The following is a 17,409-nucleotide window of genomic DNA, read 5'->3' on the forward strand; positions in this document are numbered from 1 at the left end:
CCGCACCGCCCCAGCTGCTCAGAGCTTCTGAGCAGCTGAGGGCGGGAAAGCGGGAAGGCGGCTCCCGGCCGGAGCAAAGGTGGTTCCGGCAGCCAGGGGAAGGAACTCCCATTCTTGCACGAATCTTCGTGCATCAGGCCTCTAGTTTATTTATATTTTTAAAAAATATTTTTATTGATTTCAGAGAGGAAGGGAGAGGGAGAGATAGAAACATCAATGGTGAGAATCATTGATTGGCTGCCTTCTGCATGTCCCCCACTGGTGATCGAGCCCACAACCCGGGCATGTGCCCCCACTGGGAACTGTGTGACCTCCTGGTTTATAGGTCAACCGCTGAGCCATGCGGGCCGGGCCCCTATATCACTTTTTATATAGCAGATAAAATCATCTTATTTATTTACACATTTATTGCTAGTCTCTTGCCATTAGAATATATGCCCCACAAGGCCAGGGGTTGAGTCTGGCTTGTTTACTGTTGTGTCCCTTGCATCTATTAGGTAACTGATGCCAGAAGGAGTATGGTCATTTCTGTTAACTTAGAAAACTTATGATCCCTTTTTTGTATATTCAACATCTTTCTCAACTGGATTTCCCCACCCACTACCCTATATCACTCTTCAGTGACTACCCTGCACTCCCCTTCAGAGTAAAATAAAAACCCAAGAAACTAATTAGATTTACCCTTTTCACATTCTGTTCTTGATCTTTAGTCCTTCCTACTCTAGTTTCCACCTTCTTTACTGCAGTGATGCAGCTGTAAGGTGACCAGTGACCTGCAACCTCACCCTCCAAGGCATCCCCGTGGGATGTTGGAACTCCACAGTAATTAGTCCCAAACCCTGTCCTCACTCCAAATGCTGAACCAAGACAGTCTCATCCTTACCCCCTGCTTTCATAACTACCAGAAATAGGCAGAGGATTCAAATGTCTAGCCTGGCCCTCTCTGGGCTCCAGACCAGTATTTCCAACTGCCCTACTTGACAGTGTTACAAAAAAGCTTGTGAATGAAATCGCTTCTATCCCCTGTGGGTCTCTTCCAGTGTTCTCTTTCTTATGCTACTTCCATTTATCCATTATGGCCATCCAGAAACCTATAAATCATCTTTGATACTTCCCTCTCCCCAAACTCCAGATCCAAGGCATTGTCAATTCCTGTCTATTTAGTTGCTAAGTATCTCTTGATACCATTCACTTTATGGACCAAGCTGTTCACCATCTCTTGCTTCACACTTGGAGTGCGGGAAACGAGTTAAGTCGGCTCGCGTGAATTGCGAATACTCCGCGGGAGCCGTCTTTAACTCGGTTCATATAGATTTGCGGTGGAGTGCGGGAAACGTGTAAACTCGGGCCGATTGTAACTGCGTATTACCAAATATTTGTTTGTAATCCACCCTTTTGGTGGATGGAACAAAACCAAAAGACAGAGCCATCTTATATTTTGGCGGGAAATTCACCCGCACTCCAAGTGTTCAGTGCTTTACTCTCACTAATGTGATCTCTACACATCACTAAACACAGAGCACATTTCCTGTTCTTATCTTACCAGCCAGTGATTTTATTAAAGACAATTCTTCTATCATCACTCTTCTTAAATAATATCTACCATTGCTCGTAGAATACCAAAATCCTTTATGTGACTTACCAGGCTGTGGGGGCTGACTGCTACTTACTCTTTAGCCCTCCCTTGCTCCCAGTAATCTTCTCCATTATTTTTGCTGTAGTGATACTTGCTTTCTTTCATTTCCTGAACTCCCCATGGTGCTTCCTAGTTGGCCTTTGTACAGCCTGTCTCCTCTGCCAGAAAGCATTCCCAGTGACTGTGCCCACTGAACTGCTTTTTCTTCACCATCATCAGCTGTGTCATTCTGAGAAAACTTCTCTCTGCCTGGTAACAACCTTCACAGAATTGTTGAAAGGATTGGTTGGTACTTCTAAAGTGCCCATACCGGTGGCTGGCACTTAATAAGGGCTCACTGCCAGCCTGATTATTACCTTCCTAACTAGGCCAGTTCCCCCTATTTTATAGCATTGTATAGCTTTTTTCCCCTAACATTTGTCATAACTTTCATTTGTGTATGTAAACATCTTGTGCCCTAGCGTAGTACCTGGCATGGGATATGGTGTTCAAGAAATACTTGAATGTTTCTACAAGCTTAGTCAAAATTATCTACACTAATAAAAGAGAAACATGGTAATTGGCGTACGACCGCTACCCTTTTCATTGGCTAATCAGTGAGTATATGCAAATTAACTGTCAGCCAAGATGGTGGCTGGCAGCCAGGCAGCTGAGAACAGGATGCTTGGTTGACGCAGCGATAGAGGAAACCAAGGTTCCCGCCTGCAGCTGCGGGGCTCTGAGCTCCTGAAGCAACAGCTCCAAAAGATACAATGTTTCAATTATAGAAGCTAAAAGATGGTGGTTAATCTGCATACTCAGGCTCCAAGCGGTAGAGCGAAGCCAAACAGCCCTGAAACTACAGAGCAGAGAGGCCTCCGGGCCCTGGGATCAGTGGAGCTGAGAGGCCTCCCTGCCCCGGGATCAGCGGAGCCGAGAGGCCTCAGGGCCCTGGGATCAGCGGAACCCAGAGGCCTCCCGGCCCTGGGATCAGCGGAGCCCGATGGAAGCCCTGTGTGTTTATGCACCCTGGGGGTGCAGAGGTCCTGTCCTAGGCAGAGGCCTATGGCGAAATTTTCGACTCTGAGAAGCAGCCTGGGGGCTGGAAGGCGGCTGCTCTGACCTCAGTGCTGGAGAAGACCATTAAGCAGAAAACTAAAGAAACCGATTTTACATCATTTCCCAGGTGGAGAACAGTTGGCATGTAAGCCCCTGACCAGTGCCCAGCCTCTCCTCTGTCAGTCTATCTCACTCTTAGGTACCATGTTCTTTGTTCTGTCTTAACTGCAACTCATTTTTAAACTAGATTGCTTTTAAAAGAAGACTAAATAAAGTTTCCCTTAAGTTATTTAGGTGGTGCTGGGGCTGCTGGGGCTGCTGGGGGTATCAGAGATACAAACCCGCAGACCCGGCACCCAGCAGACCCAAGGCCTTCATGGCAGCACTAAGGAGCAGCAAGCCAAGCGGTAGGAAGCAGCAAGCAGGTGGGCAGTAACAAGGGAGGGGTCCCGGACTGCAAGAGGGCACATGCTGGGCTAAGGGACCCCCCACCCATCCCCAGTGCACGAATTTCGTGCACCAGGCCTCTAGTTATTTATAAAAGACTAAAGACATGGAAAGGATACAATTGATAAAAGAATCTGATGTTGTTATTAGGAAAACTAGGCTAAAATCAGTAGGACATTTATAACTTCTCATATTTAGGTTTGAAAGTGTAAATGCCTAACTACTGAGTGGTCAGAGAGTTGATGACAAAGGGAGCCCAGGCTTACTTGATCACAAATCTAATTATGATGAAGCTGGTAAAATAACTGAAACATTCTCCTTCACATTAATAGAATTGTGTCCAGATAATGGAATATTCCCATCCATTGTACCCAGAAACTAGCCACATCACGCTCAGTTCTTAGGGTTGTTGGAATGCATGAAGCGGACAGGAAGCAGATCCAGGAATGACTATAATCAGGATGGGGAAAGGCATGGGCGTTAAGGTTGAGGAAGAGAGCCGATAAAAACCAATCTGTCTTCTGCTATCTGGGAACAGCAAAACATCTACTCTGAACCGTGAGTAGTTAATTTATAATGATGGCCATTTCAGAGAGGTGACTCTGTTCAATATTAAGAAGACTTGGTAACAACTAAACCGATTCAACAAAGAAGAGGCTCCCCTGGGGTGAGTGCCTCATCATTTGCTTCTCAGACCCGTGACTTGCTCCTGCAGGGATCTCTCCATAAAATGGCATGCCTCAAAAATCTGCTTTTATCTTGAAAATGTTATGCAAAATGTGTCCTTGACTCTGTAACTCTTAAACTTGTATTACCATAAAACTGTTTCACTTACCATCAGGTAAGGTAAAACTGCTGTCCCGTGAGTCTTATGCCAAGTCTTCACATATTACTTAGAACAAGGCCCAATTTATTTTCAGGTACCAGTTTGAAAAAAACAAAATTACCCAACCAAGTGGATGGTAATTGGTTAGGGTAGAGAAGAGGGATGTTGTAGAAGAAATTCCTGCAGGAAACACATCCTTTATAGTCTGGCTCAGATATGGTACCTCTGCTTTTAATCTTATTTTATCTATCTATCTATCTATCTATCTATCCAGTCTATTTTTATTAATCCTCACCCTGGGGTGTTTTTTCCATTGGTTTTTAGAGAGAGTGGAAGGGAGGGGGAAGAGAGACAGAGAGAAACATTGAATATAAGAGATACATCAATTGGTTGCCTCCCACACGTGCCCAACTAGGGCTGGGGACTGAGCCTACAACCCAGGTATGTGTGCTCTTGACAGGGAATCCAACCAGAGACCCGAGAGTCCATGGGCTGACGCTCTAACCACTGAGAAAAACCAGCTAGGGCTGCTTTTATTTATTTATTTATTAAATATATTTTTATTGATTTCAGAGAAGAAGGCAGAGGGAGAGATAGAAACATCAATGGTGAGAATCAATGGTCGGCTTCCTCCTGCATGCCCCACACTGGGGACTGGGCCTACAACCCGGGTATGTGACCTGACCGGGAATCGAACCGTGACCTACTGATTCACAGGTTGACGCTCAACCAGAGCTATTCCGGCCGGGCGGTTACGGTTGCATTTAATCATTTTTAATTAACTTACAAGTTTCCTGATGAAGCCACTCTCTCATAATGCTTCAAAAAATGTTTTTCCAAGTATGCTGAGATTTTTCTGGTCCAACTGAGCTTTCCCAGAGAACTTAAAGAACTTCCAACTAAAAATGTCTGAAAACCACTGTTCCAAGACAGTGCTGGGAAGACTGTAGTCAATCAACAGTCTTCACATGTCTTGGTTTTTAGCTACAGAATAAGTTTATGGGTAACTAGTTACCCCCTATTCCCATTTCTACCCCAAGTCCTTTGCAATGGATGAGGCTCAATACTACCAGGAGTTCCCACGGATGAGGGATTTGGGAAATATGGTTAGGGCTGGCCCTGATCTCTCTTGAAACTGAGAAGACAAGGCACATTTTTGTCTCCTCTCTCTGTCTTCTGCACTTGAGGAAAGATGGGACTGTTCATAAAACAAAAAGGCATGACTTAGGCTGTCTAATTTGAGTGGAGTTTTGTACAGGAATTGCTTCAAGCTAATGGTTCACACCAAGGGCAATTTAGACCCCCAGAGGACATCTGGCAATGCCCGTAGACATTTTTGTTAAGACTGGGGAGTGGAGAGGTGCTACCGACATCTAGTCAGTAGAACCTAAGGATGCTGCTAAATATCTTATAATGCACAGGGCAGTCCCCCACAACGAAGAATTATCCAGCCTAAAATAGTTCAGGGTTTGCGACACCCTGATTTAGGCCAAAGTTTGCTGAGAGATTTCATGGGCAAATAAAAAAGACTAAGAATGTGAAAATATTGCATCCCCTTTCCCAAACACTTTCTCTTGATATTGTACTGAGCCCCATTATCTCTATTTATTTATCTAAATCTATATATCCCCTTCTCTATATAATACTTTTTGAGAATCATTCTACCACTATTTTTTCAGCTAATAAAGTACAAGATTTACATGAAGAGTTCCTTTTAAACTTCAGACAAATGAGTGATGGGTTACACAAAGTACTCCTTGGTTTATATGCCTTAAGACTTACAGCTTAATGTACAGAAATTATACTATACTTCCTTCCTCCAAATAGATTTAATTAAAACCCTCCAGTTCAACTAGGTTAAAAAATTCATAGCCATCACTATAAGACAACTGACATTCATAAATTTTCACCTGCAGTAATTAGATAATTAATCCCCTGAAAAGGACAACTCTTCTGAAGGAAATTATGGCAAATTCTATAGGAATACTACAATCACATTTACTTACTTAAACACTGCCTTCCTTCATAAATAATCTGAAGTTGCATTTTACAAAAGTAAAAATACTTGTATACACACAATTTCGCTGTTCCTTTGTTCTTTTAATTAATCCAAAATTTCATTTAAAGATACCACCTATATTTAACAGGTTAAAAATTTCAAATGATCTTTCTTTAAGTTATGGTATTTAAACCTGAGATATGTAGAGGAAGGCCATGTTAATGATGAAAGCAGAGACTGGAGTGAAGCAGCTATAAGCCCAAGAAGCCAACAACCACCAGAAGCCAGGAACAGGCAAGGAAGGATCCTCCCTGGAGCCTAGAGAGAGCGAGCCCAGCCATCACCTTGACTTCAAACTGCTAGCCTCCAGAACTGTGCAAACATAAGTTTCTATTGTTTGAAGCCATCTTGTTTGAGCTCCTTTGTTATGGCACCTTAGGAAATTAATAAAGATTTTGGTACCTATTTGTCACAAAATACTCTTAAATCTAGGATTGTTACTGGTCTTGTTTATCACAGTTGAAAGGAGATAAAATACAATGAAAGAGTAAGTCATAATTCACCTCCACTGTGGTTGATGTTTGAAAAATAGTTCCAAATTTAATTTAACCATGCAGGAAACAAAACTAGAAAATGAAGATACTTTTAGAATAAGTTCTTCAATGTTTTATCGTATTTGATAGCAGCTTTTTTTTATTGGTTACAAAACCTAAGCCCATATACAAAATTAGGAACACATTTAGATGCCTCTTTTGAAAGAACAGTTTAGTCTTTTAACTGAGTTTAAAAAAAATAAAAACAATGCAATTTTTCAACACTGTTTTGAAAACTTAAAAGTGCAACAATATACTTAGCTTTCTTTATCAACGAAATGGCGCAATTCCAATTCAAAACTGATAAGGTCACAACAAATTGAATCAAGCAAATGCATACATACGTTGCACTACTTGATGCTAATGTTCACTTATGTTAGTTTGCACTTAAAACACAAGAGGAAACAGGAATCGGCACAATGGAGGCCCAATTTAATCTCAATGTGTGCAAAATTTAAAAGGTAACTGTCAGTAAGTATGGAAAGTCCAGGAGAAACTAAACTGGAAGGGGTACAATTCACAATATCAAGAAGATTTGGACTTTAAGGGTTTCACCGAAATTTGTGACCTTAATTAGCTTTGACTCTGTTATTTCCTACTTGTAGGGAACACCACACATTTTCAAAAATTTAGACTACAGTGTCTGAACAGGATGCAGTTACCATATGAAGCTTTAACTCAAAATTTGGATAAAGAAAAAAGGCACAATGAACTTCAACTCAATTTTATGTGCACAAGAGTTGAAAAGTCTGAGCCACCTTAAAGAGAAATTGATTTTAAAATTTATAAAACCTATAAATAATCAGAGGCGAAACCACTATATTAAAACAGATTCTCTAGCAAGTAAAAATCTTGCAGTTTAAACATACGCTTGTATCCACTTTAGATACAAGACAAAATTCACTCTTTAAAGTGGCTCCACCTTGGCAGATACATATATTTGTAATGAATGCACGCCTGCTATGTGTTGCTTACCAGTGAAAACACCCCAGCTGATTCACAAAGTTCTGATGGCATCTATTTCATCTTCATCACAGTAAATATACACCCCCCCCCATTGGATAACTAAATTAGTTTAGGTTTTCTATCTCTTCACATCAATGCATTGAAAATCAATACCCAGTAAACAACAGCAATAAAACCATTTAGGTGATAGCACAAATTATTCAGTTTTAAAAATTCAAATTCATATTTTTTCATTAATAATGGGGTCAAACAATTTACTAAAAGCAGTGACTGGTATAGTAATACCATATTTTCCACAAGGACTTAAAGATCACTGCAAATCAGGTTTATGTTAAATAACTGCAGATTATTCTTCTACACAGATCGTGTCTGAATCTTTTAATATGTGAATATGCTTAGAGTAAGATCTGAATTAACTTTCCCAATACTCAAAGAATGAAGTTTGATGACACTCCTTAATAGTTGCTGGTCTGTTGCCAACCACATTATCAAAAGCACTGGTTACTAAGTAAAAAATGTTTTAAGACTAAATTACAGTAAACATGAAAGCTCCACAGTTTAAACCCAATACAAATCAACCATATTCAATTATCAATTGAAAATGAAAATATTAACTCCTGAAAGCTAAAAGCAAGATTTTCTTTTTTAACACCACCAATGTGTACTTTAGACCTTTGTTTTTTTCTTTATAGTCAGGGACTCTTGCTTTCAACTTAAACAGAAGTTCAAGTCCATAACAGGTTGCAGCTCAGGTAAAATACCATGCACAGCATTTGATTACTTCAAAACAGCAGGAACACACAGGCTGAAGTAAGTGGTCAAATAGGGCTTGCTGTTCTCAAAAATTAGGTATAATGGCGAAAGCCATCCATAGCTAAAGTTCTTCCTCCAACCCTGGCTTCTGAGGCAGATAACAAACACATCAATTACTGGTAGATGAAGTACAGTTTTTCAAAACTTATCTGTTTAATCAATAATTTCTTTTTTTAAGTTACTTTTTGTGTGTCAGTTCCACCAATGAAAATCATTTGGCTTGTACTTTAAAATCTATTTTTCCACATAAAGAATATGAAAATATGTTTGTGGAGGACAATGATGGAGGCTCAGATCAGGCTGCACCTCTTTAAAGTCTTCCAACGTGTATATACATCATACCAAAGTGTCTTGATCCACAGCGCACCATTTTCCAAAGGAATATCAAGTGGACAGCTGACGTGCCACCACTATGGAATATTCTAAACTGGAGATTGCAGTTGTCAGCGTGTGGCACCAGGGAACAGGGAATAATAGGGTAGTTGAAATTGTTAAGGAGAATTCTAAAACAGTTTAGGAAATCATGCATATGCATTTACAGTCCATGTGATAGTGACTTTTGGCAACTGCAAAGTGACTGAGACATGGCTTGCTTTAGAAGCATCAAAACGAAGAGGCATTTGTGTTTCGGAGCCTTTTGTTGTTCTTCTCATTTGGTAGCCATCTGGTGGTGCTTCATACTGAATGTGGGAAAGATGCTGCACTCAATTGAACTCAAAAATTAAATTCTTTTGTTTGAAGGTTGGCTGTCGGGTCAAAATTGTAAGTACCTCCTTGTGTTGCTTCAGGAATGAGGCTAGGATCTTCATCAATCTATAAAAAGCAAGAAAAAATCCTGATTATATTAAGATACTATACATTATGGTATAAGCAGAACTGATTTACTTCTTAAGAGAAAATTCTGTACAGATGTTTTAACCACCTAAAAATATTTATCAATAATATTATTAAGAACTTTAACAATATAAAATTGAACACATATTTAAAAATTGACTTGCTCTTAAGTTCCCGTAGCTTTAGATTTATTATACCTATCTAAACATACCTAATTTCTATAATTACTATCTCTTCCCATTTAACAGATTACAAATGCAACAAGAACTGTTTTTATAAATTTACTATAATGAAGTTTCAGACATAGTATTTAAGAAAACAGATTGGTGGAAAATAATCATTAATTTTTTTAATTTAGAGTTTTATAAATAACTGGAAAAATACAACCTCAGGAGTATCTGATAGAAATATAGTATAACTTAATTCATAATAATAAAAGAAAAACTCTTAGTAAATTTATATATGTATTAGAGGCCCAGTGCACAGATTCATGCACACTGAGAGGAAATTAATTATAAGAAATATGTTAATATTGCTATTCGCCCTTTTTCTATAATAGAAGTGTCAGAGATGAAAGAAAATTAGTAAAATGTATACGAAAGTAATATATAAATTGATTAATAAATAAACAATAACATGATATAACAACAAAGACATGATATAAAAACGATAATAAATTGATTAAACTTCTTCTAATATCTCCCTGTATACCACATTAAGAGTAAAAACACTTTCAGAGTGCTTGACTAATTTCCCTTGTGATGAAGTATTTACAACTTTAACTTTGTCACATACTTTTCGAACTCGAGAAAAAGCAACATATAACTGACCATGTCTGAAAATGGGTTCAGGTAGGAATAGTCCTATTCTGTCTAGATTGGCGCCAGCGAGAGCTTTACTAGTATATGTATCGTGCATGCGCGAGTCAACGTTTATTTTTAAATTGCCAGTGAGCATCATATGTACCGGTTGGTTGGTCGGATGGACATACAGTCAGTCATTTAGCCTTTTATATATAGATAGGTTTTAATGTGCATGCAGACATACCATACTTTAATATATACTTACATCATCGCCAGAGAAATACTGATCTATGATTTCAAATGCTAATTTATATATGTCTTCATTTTCATGTTGTTGTAAAGCTTCAATTTTCTCCAAACCTACCCCCCCAATTAAGCAGATAATAATTAAGCAGATGTAATAAAATTAACTGTGCTCATTTTAATCATGAAAATTCCTAAAGAATTCAGACCACTTTCCCACAGCCCCCCAAAGATAACAGTTTTTCTAAAAAACAGATAAAAACTTGAAGTGCTCTGGTTGGAGGACCAGTATCCCACTAATTTCTTCCTCTTTAGAAGCCCTTGAGGTACCCTGGTCCTTAAGGCAGGCAGTTATAAAAACATCTGAACACTCCATCTAATAGATGAGGCAGCTGTGGCACACAGATGTAAAAGCATTTACTTCAGGTTGTGTGGCATGTTAGTGCCAGAACCAGAACCAAGATCTTCCCGGATTGCTTTAATATAATCATACAGTCCCATATAATAATTTTTATCTTTTTCTTTGTTTTCCAAACGTTACTACTTTTATATAACTACAAAAAATAAGTTTTCAGAAACTTAGGGATTAACCGAGAAAAATAAGAAATAAATCTTTAAATTTTGAAGTATTTTCTTTTAAAAAATGAATAGGGGCTTATATCCTATGGTCACAACGAACTTTGGAAATAATTTTTCAGAATAGTAACTGTACAAGGCCTTCATTTATATTCCCAATATATTTACTCCACATATCAGGTGCACAAATCTATTTTGATTTTTTTTTTAAAGAGAGCAGGAGGAGGGGAGAGAGAGAAAGAAAAACATACATCGATTTGTTCTACTTATTTATGCATTCATTAGTTGATTCTTAAATGTGCCCCGATGGGGGACTGAATCTGCACCTTGACTTGCTAATTATGCTTTTATAACTAACTAGAGACCTGGTGCACGAATTCATGCACAGGTAGGGTCCCTCAGCCTGGCTGGTGTTCGGGGCCTATTGTGGCCGATCGGGGCAGGCCAGCCAGGGAGGGACCGCGGGAGGCTGGCCAGCTGCAGGTTGGCTGTGGGAGTGCACTGACCACCAGGGGGCAGCTCTTGCATTGAGCACCTGCCCCTGGTGGTCAGTGCACGTCATAGCTACCAGCTGGTCGTCCAGTCATAACAAGTGCTTATGCTTTTATATACATAGATTATACTTCTATGACCACTGACAAGACTCCTTAATTTCTAGAATAATTTCTTCTTGTTATTAAAAAAATACTTCCAGTCTAATGTGTCAACACTGTGACTTTAAGAGGAGTATTTGTGTTTCCTAAAAAAACAATGTGAATCTCTAGGAAGGTTATGGAGTGACCATCACAACCAGTTTTTCCAGAGTATGGACTGTTTCCTGGAAAATCCTCTTGGAATGCTAATATTGTGAATAAAGAACAGCAACATATTCCAATGATGTAACAGCAATGTATCCTAAGTTTTCTTTCTAATTAGTTGTCTTTTAAGGAACTAATGTTTCAGAGTTCCATGGCTCAACTATTTTTCTTTAGTAAATCCACCCTTACCTCCACATTCTTCTATTATTTCAGCTATTGTGCTTGCTTCATCACCAGCCATTATCAGAATGTTTTTCAGACCATCTAGAACCACCTGAACAACTTGAGAATCTTTTACTGACAGTAAATTACAGAACGGTGGTATTACATTCTGCTGTACAAGGTACTCAACCTAGACATAAAAAAAAGGAAAAATATTTTTATTTACATAATTATCTTTTCCTCAAAAGAACACAGTACAGGGTTTATAAACAATCAATAATTCTTTTTTATTTATTTTATTGTTCTTTTAATTTTTTTTTTTTAATCCTCAACCAAGGATATTTTTCCATTGATTTTTAGAGAGAGAGAGAGTGAAAGACAGAGGGAAAGACAGAGAGAAATATCAATGTGAGAGAAACACATCGATTGGTTGCCTCCTGCACAAGCCCTGACTAGAGCCCTGACAGGCCGGGGAGGAGCCTGCAACCAAGGTACGAGCCCTTGACCGGAATCAAACCCAGGACCCTTGAGTCCACAGGCCGATGCTCTATCCACTGAGCCAAACTGGTTAGGGCCAATCAGTAATTCCTAATCATGATACAGCAGTATACTTTCCAATATTAACAATCATAACAGTTTCTCCAAACTCACTTGATCTTTTCTGCCACTTATTGTTAAGTTGCTAATTGCCCAAGCAGCTTCTTTTTGTGTTCCAAAGTCCCCCTGAAGATTAAAAAAGAAATGATAAAATGAATTTTTTATTAAAAATGTCTTGGTTATAAGATATTAACATACATGATGAACTCATAGTATGACTGACCTTAGCAAGCTGATGAATAATCATAGGGATTAATCCAGCATCTATTACAGCTTGAACTTGTTGTTGGTTGCCTGCTGTTATGTTGGAAAGGAACCACACTGCTTCCTATAAAATACAGTTGAATAAAATACAGGGCATCTTTATTTGAAAAATTGTATCTTTAATGTGTTTATATTGTTATTTTAATGTAGTTTACATACATAAGAAAATCACCTGAGTTGCATAAAGGGGAAAGCATCTAAAAGTGATTAGGTTATACAGAATCTCCCAATTTAAATAAGCTATAAGGAAATTTCTATTGGGCCCCATTACCTAGCATTTATCCATTCAATAAAACATATGCCACCTACCATAAGCTAGAAACTATTTTGGACAATGGTGACATGGCAGAGAATAGAAAAAAAACTTTACTCATGCAGCTTATTACATTTTTGGTGCATGAGCTCCCTCTAAAAGACAGATGATAAATAAATAACTGAATTTCCTAATATTTTGTTAAAACGCATTCTAAGAAAGGTGAGTTGCTTTATTATAAAACTATTTACTTACACAATAGAAATCAACATCTAACTAGGCTAGGATGGGTCTTTATAACTGATCTTATTGCAGCCTTAAGGATTTACAAGTCATGAACCAACAGGTTTATTGTAATTTTAGTGTCAAATGTGTACCTTCTCCCTCCTCTGCAATTAAGACTTAATTATAAATTTGTTTTGCCATCCAATCAGTGTTTAGAGTACATGAGTGTTCATTACAATATTGTTGAAAAGTCTTTTTAAAAAAAATATATTTTATTGATTTTTAAAAAAATATATATTTTATTGATTTTTTTACAGAGAGGAAGGGAGAGGGATAGAGAGTTAGAAACATCGATGAGAGAGAAACATCAATCAGCTGCCTCCTGCACACCCCCCAATGGGGATGTGCCTGCAACCAAGGTACAAGCCCTTGACCGGAATCTAACCTGGGACCCTTCAGTCCGCAGGCTGACGCTCTATCCACTGAGCCAAACCGGTTAGGGCTGAAGTCTCGTATGTTGGAAAATTTTCTAACCAAAATGTTGAGGGAATAAAACCAAGTTGGTAAATTCTACCTCTAAGGTCCCACAATGGTCCCAAGATGCAAATAACACAAACGCTCTAGCTGAAAAATTTTGAAGCAACTACTTGCTGAAGCTGAGTGAGTATCTATGTGAGCCCTTTTTCTTTCCCCCATGATACCTTCCTTCACTTAGAGCATATTGAATCCTAGGCTGAAACTTCTCTCCACCCATTGCTGTCTGGCTTCCTCACTTCTCAGCTCTGTTTTCAATTATGGAATACATTTAGCTATAAAAATCACACATATTGTTGAAAATTTTGAAACAAAAATATTGGCCCAGAGTCTAAGAAACTCTGGTTTCTTTCCCTTCATCTATAAAATGAGATTTCTGATAACATACTTTTCTATGAGAATCCAACTGTTATAGTCAAGCAACTACATACATATAGCTATGATAGAAGAAATGATTAATTATACTGGCTTGGGGGATGCTGACATTTCAGGCAGCTAAAACTGCATTAAACTAAATACAAATCAAAATCATGAGACATCAGCTCATACCACTAGGTTGGCAATAACAACAACAGCAACAATAACAATAACCCTTATCATTGCTTGTGGAAATGTAAAATGGTACAGCCACTATGGAAACCGGTTTGGCAGTTTCTCAAAAAGCTAAACATAGAATTATCACATGACTTGGCAAATCTAGTTATATACCCAAAGGAACTGAAAGCAGGGACTAAAACAGATACTAGTGTGCCCATATTCATAGCAATGTCATTCACAATAGCCAAAAGGTAAGAACAATACAAGTTTCTATCAATAGATGAATGGGTAGACAAAATATGGTATTTATGTCCAACGGAATATTTATTCAACGATAAAAAGAAATGAAGTTTTGATACATGCTCCAACATGAATGAACCTTGAAAACATTAGCAATATGAAATAAGCCAGACACAAAAGACTTAAGTACATATTTAACAATTAATTAGTATTAAGCTTGTAACTCAAGCTTGAAATCTTGAAAAAAGCAATTTTTATGATCTTTTAACTTAGGCCCGCATCTTTAGGTCCAATCTAATTTCGTAGGGAGATTAAATTATGGTTTCTCTATTTGTTTTTAAGAGATACCAGCCATCTAGTGAGAGATTTTGTATATATTCTCATTGAGTAACTACTAATTTGCTAACTGTTGCTACTACTCAATTTATTTAAATAAAAACCCTAGTTAGTATAAAAGTATTTTTTATTCTGTAGTAATAAGGGTGAGACTTATAGCAAGCAATTAAAAACTGAAACAAAATAATTACAGAAATAATTTGAAATAATTCTCACCTTAACTGCAGTGATTTTGAAGAAAATCACAATCAAATAGCAACAACAGAAACAAAGGAACAGTTAAAAATGAGATACACAAAGAGAAAGAAATGCACTGAGGATATATGCCTTACTTTATTTATCTTCTCCTTTGGGTGTGACAAGAGATTTGGGAAGTGTGACAGGACATCACAGTTGAGAACAACCTGGGTCTGCTCGTCGGTGCCAGTCACTATGTTGCCAACTGCTCTGAGGGCTGCCGTCTGGGATGGGATAAAATATTTTCTATAAATTTATTTGTTTATGATGAAATGGATTCTATATTGTTCATAATCCTGAGAAAATGTAAAAATTCAAGGGGTGAATGATTTCCACTTATTGCATCCTTACACAAAGCACTGCACAGAACTGAGAAACAATTTTAAACACTAGCCTGTGAAAAATGGAACTATATGGGAAAATTGTGCAGAAGATTCAAAAATTAAAAGAAAATTAAAATAAAAAATGTACAGGCCCATTTTTAACAGCTGTTTTTATCTATTACTAAACTGGTACCACAGAAAGATTGTAATAAAACCTGGAATGGGCAAACATTTCCATCTAAGCAGCTACTTTGGCGGAAATGGGATGAACAGAACTATCAGCCATGTACACCTAATTATAGTGAGAAGAAACTGGAGAGAGAGAGAGAGAGAGACAGAGAGAGAGAGAGAGGAGGGAATGCAGTTAGGATACTATTGCAATTATCTGGAGGAAAGAAAAGAAGTCTTGAACTAAATAAGTGGCTCTAGATACATGAGAAGACAGACATGAAGCTATGTAATCAGAATTGACAGGATTTTGTAATGGAGGGGGAATGAAAGGAGTAATCAAGGTTCCCAGCTTGGACTATGCCTCCTGTCCACTGAAAGGGATATAGGAAGAAGAGCAGTTTTATGGGAGAAAACGATACCTATCATTTTTGTCTGGTTAAAATAACAGTGGACTGCTTTAAGTTCTTAGAGCATATGTCTAAGGCAGCGGTTCTCAACCTGTAGGTCGTGACCCCTTTGGGGGTCGAACGACCCTTTCACAGGGGTTGCCTAAGACCATCGGAAAACACATATATAATTACATATTGTTTTTGTGATTAATCACTATGCTTTAATTATGTTCAATTTGTAACAATGAAAACACATCCTGCATATCAGATATTTACATTACAATTCATAACAGTAGCAAAATTACAGTTATGAAGTAGCAATGAAAATAATTTTATGGTTGGGGGTCACCACAACATGAGGAACTGTATTAAAGGGTTGTGGCATTAGGAAGGTTGAGAACCACTGGTCTAAGGGCTTAAGGACAATTGGCTAAATGAGTCTAAAACTCAGCGAAGAATCTGGGTGAGATAAAGATTTGGAAGTCAACAAAATCAGGTTCAGCATAAAAAAGCAGAATTATGGAAGATAAGTGCATATAGACAGAACTGAAGCCTAGTTGTTAATACAAGAAAGAAAAATTTTAAAGTACTTACTTGAACTTTCACTTCCTGGTGACTCAGAAGGGGCACAAGAAATGGAACAACCCCTGAATCAATAACCATCTGTATCTGCTCATTACCTCCATCTGTCAGGTATGACAGAGCCCAAACAGTATCTACAAGAATCTATAGGAAGCAAAAAAAGAAAAGAGAGAGCAGTTTATGTATTTGTTTGAATGCTTAAAATACATAATAGACCTCAGGGGTGGTGACATAAAAAGTAATTAAATTTTATGTTTGAACCTGGTTACTTACCTGATAAATCTATTAAGTAGTATGTACCTCTCTCTTAAAGCCTACCTCAGGATCACTTTTCACAAAAATGAGACAGAAGTCTGGGACAACTTTTATCCTAACTTCTGCAGTTATATATCCGATAGATGAATTTAAAAACAGGCAGAAAAGTAATTCTCTCTGCCCCCACAAATTGAGAACCTAATAATCACAAGGAAGCACTTTATATACAAAATGAAACCAATATACCATGCTGCCTTAAGTCCAGAAGAGACCAAAAAGATAATCTCTCTATATTAGTGGTTTTCAAACATAAATGATTTTTCAGAATATTAAACAAATCAAAGAAATGACAATGAAAATTACATTTTTATTTTATTTTGAAAAAATTAATTACTTGCAAAGCTCTTGAAAAATGTCCCCATTTAAAGAGGACAGAGTATAAAACATGCCCTATACGCATCTAATTTTGCAAATAATAAAAAACAAAAATCAGGCTCAGATTTGTTGATTCATTCAAAGTCAAGCAGCCTATATGTAGCTCTCGTTGGTGTCTTCACAGAGGAATATTGCACAGGTTTCATCTCATGTGAAATCTACACATGTTCCTATTAGGCTTATCTAAATTAAAGACATTCTTTTGTGCTAAAATAATAGCAGCCACCTGCATTCAAATCTCTCCACTTCTTCAAAAACATATATAGATAAATAAGAGCAAATAAAGCCACATATAGCC

The 17,409-nt window shown here is 37.8% G+C and overlaps 1 protein-coding gene across 2 annotated transcripts in view; it reads right to left on the minus strand.

Annotated features, from left to right (window-relative positions):
- Window positions 1–6,597: 6,597 nt before the first annotated feature.
- Window positions 6,598–17,409, minus strand: part of KPNA3 (karyopherin subunit alpha 3) — a 115,108-nt gene continuing 104,296 nt past the window's right edge. For both annotated transcript variants that reach the window (XM_070409087.1, XM_070409088.1), the window contains exons 11-17: window positions 16,434–16,565; window positions 15,052–15,180; window positions 12,554–12,658; window positions 12,385–12,456; window positions 11,761–11,923; window positions 10,221–10,315; window positions 6,598–9,131 (exon numbers count right to left, since the gene is read on the minus strand). In XM_070409087.1, the coding sequence (XP_070265188.1) occupies window positions 9,033–9,131; window positions 10,221–10,315; window positions 11,761–11,923; window positions 12,385–12,456; window positions 12,554–12,658; window positions 15,052–15,180; window positions 16,434–16,565 (795 nt within the window). In that variant the 3' untranslated portion in view covers window positions 6,598–9,032. The remainder of the gene's footprint in view (window positions 9,132–10,220; window positions 10,316–11,760; window positions 11,924–12,384; window positions 12,457–12,553; window positions 12,659–15,051; window positions 15,181–16,433; window positions 16,566–17,409) is intronic.

This window comes from Myotis yumanensis, unplaced genomic scaffold (assembly GCF_028538775.1).
Source record: "Myotis yumanensis isolate MYYU_CA2020_CCGP unplaced genomic scaffold, mMyoYum1.0.hap1 SCAF_3, whole genome shotgun sequence".
Taxonomy (NCBI): Eukaryota; Metazoa; Chordata; class Mammalia; order Chiroptera; family Vespertilionidae; genus Myotis; species Myotis yumanensis.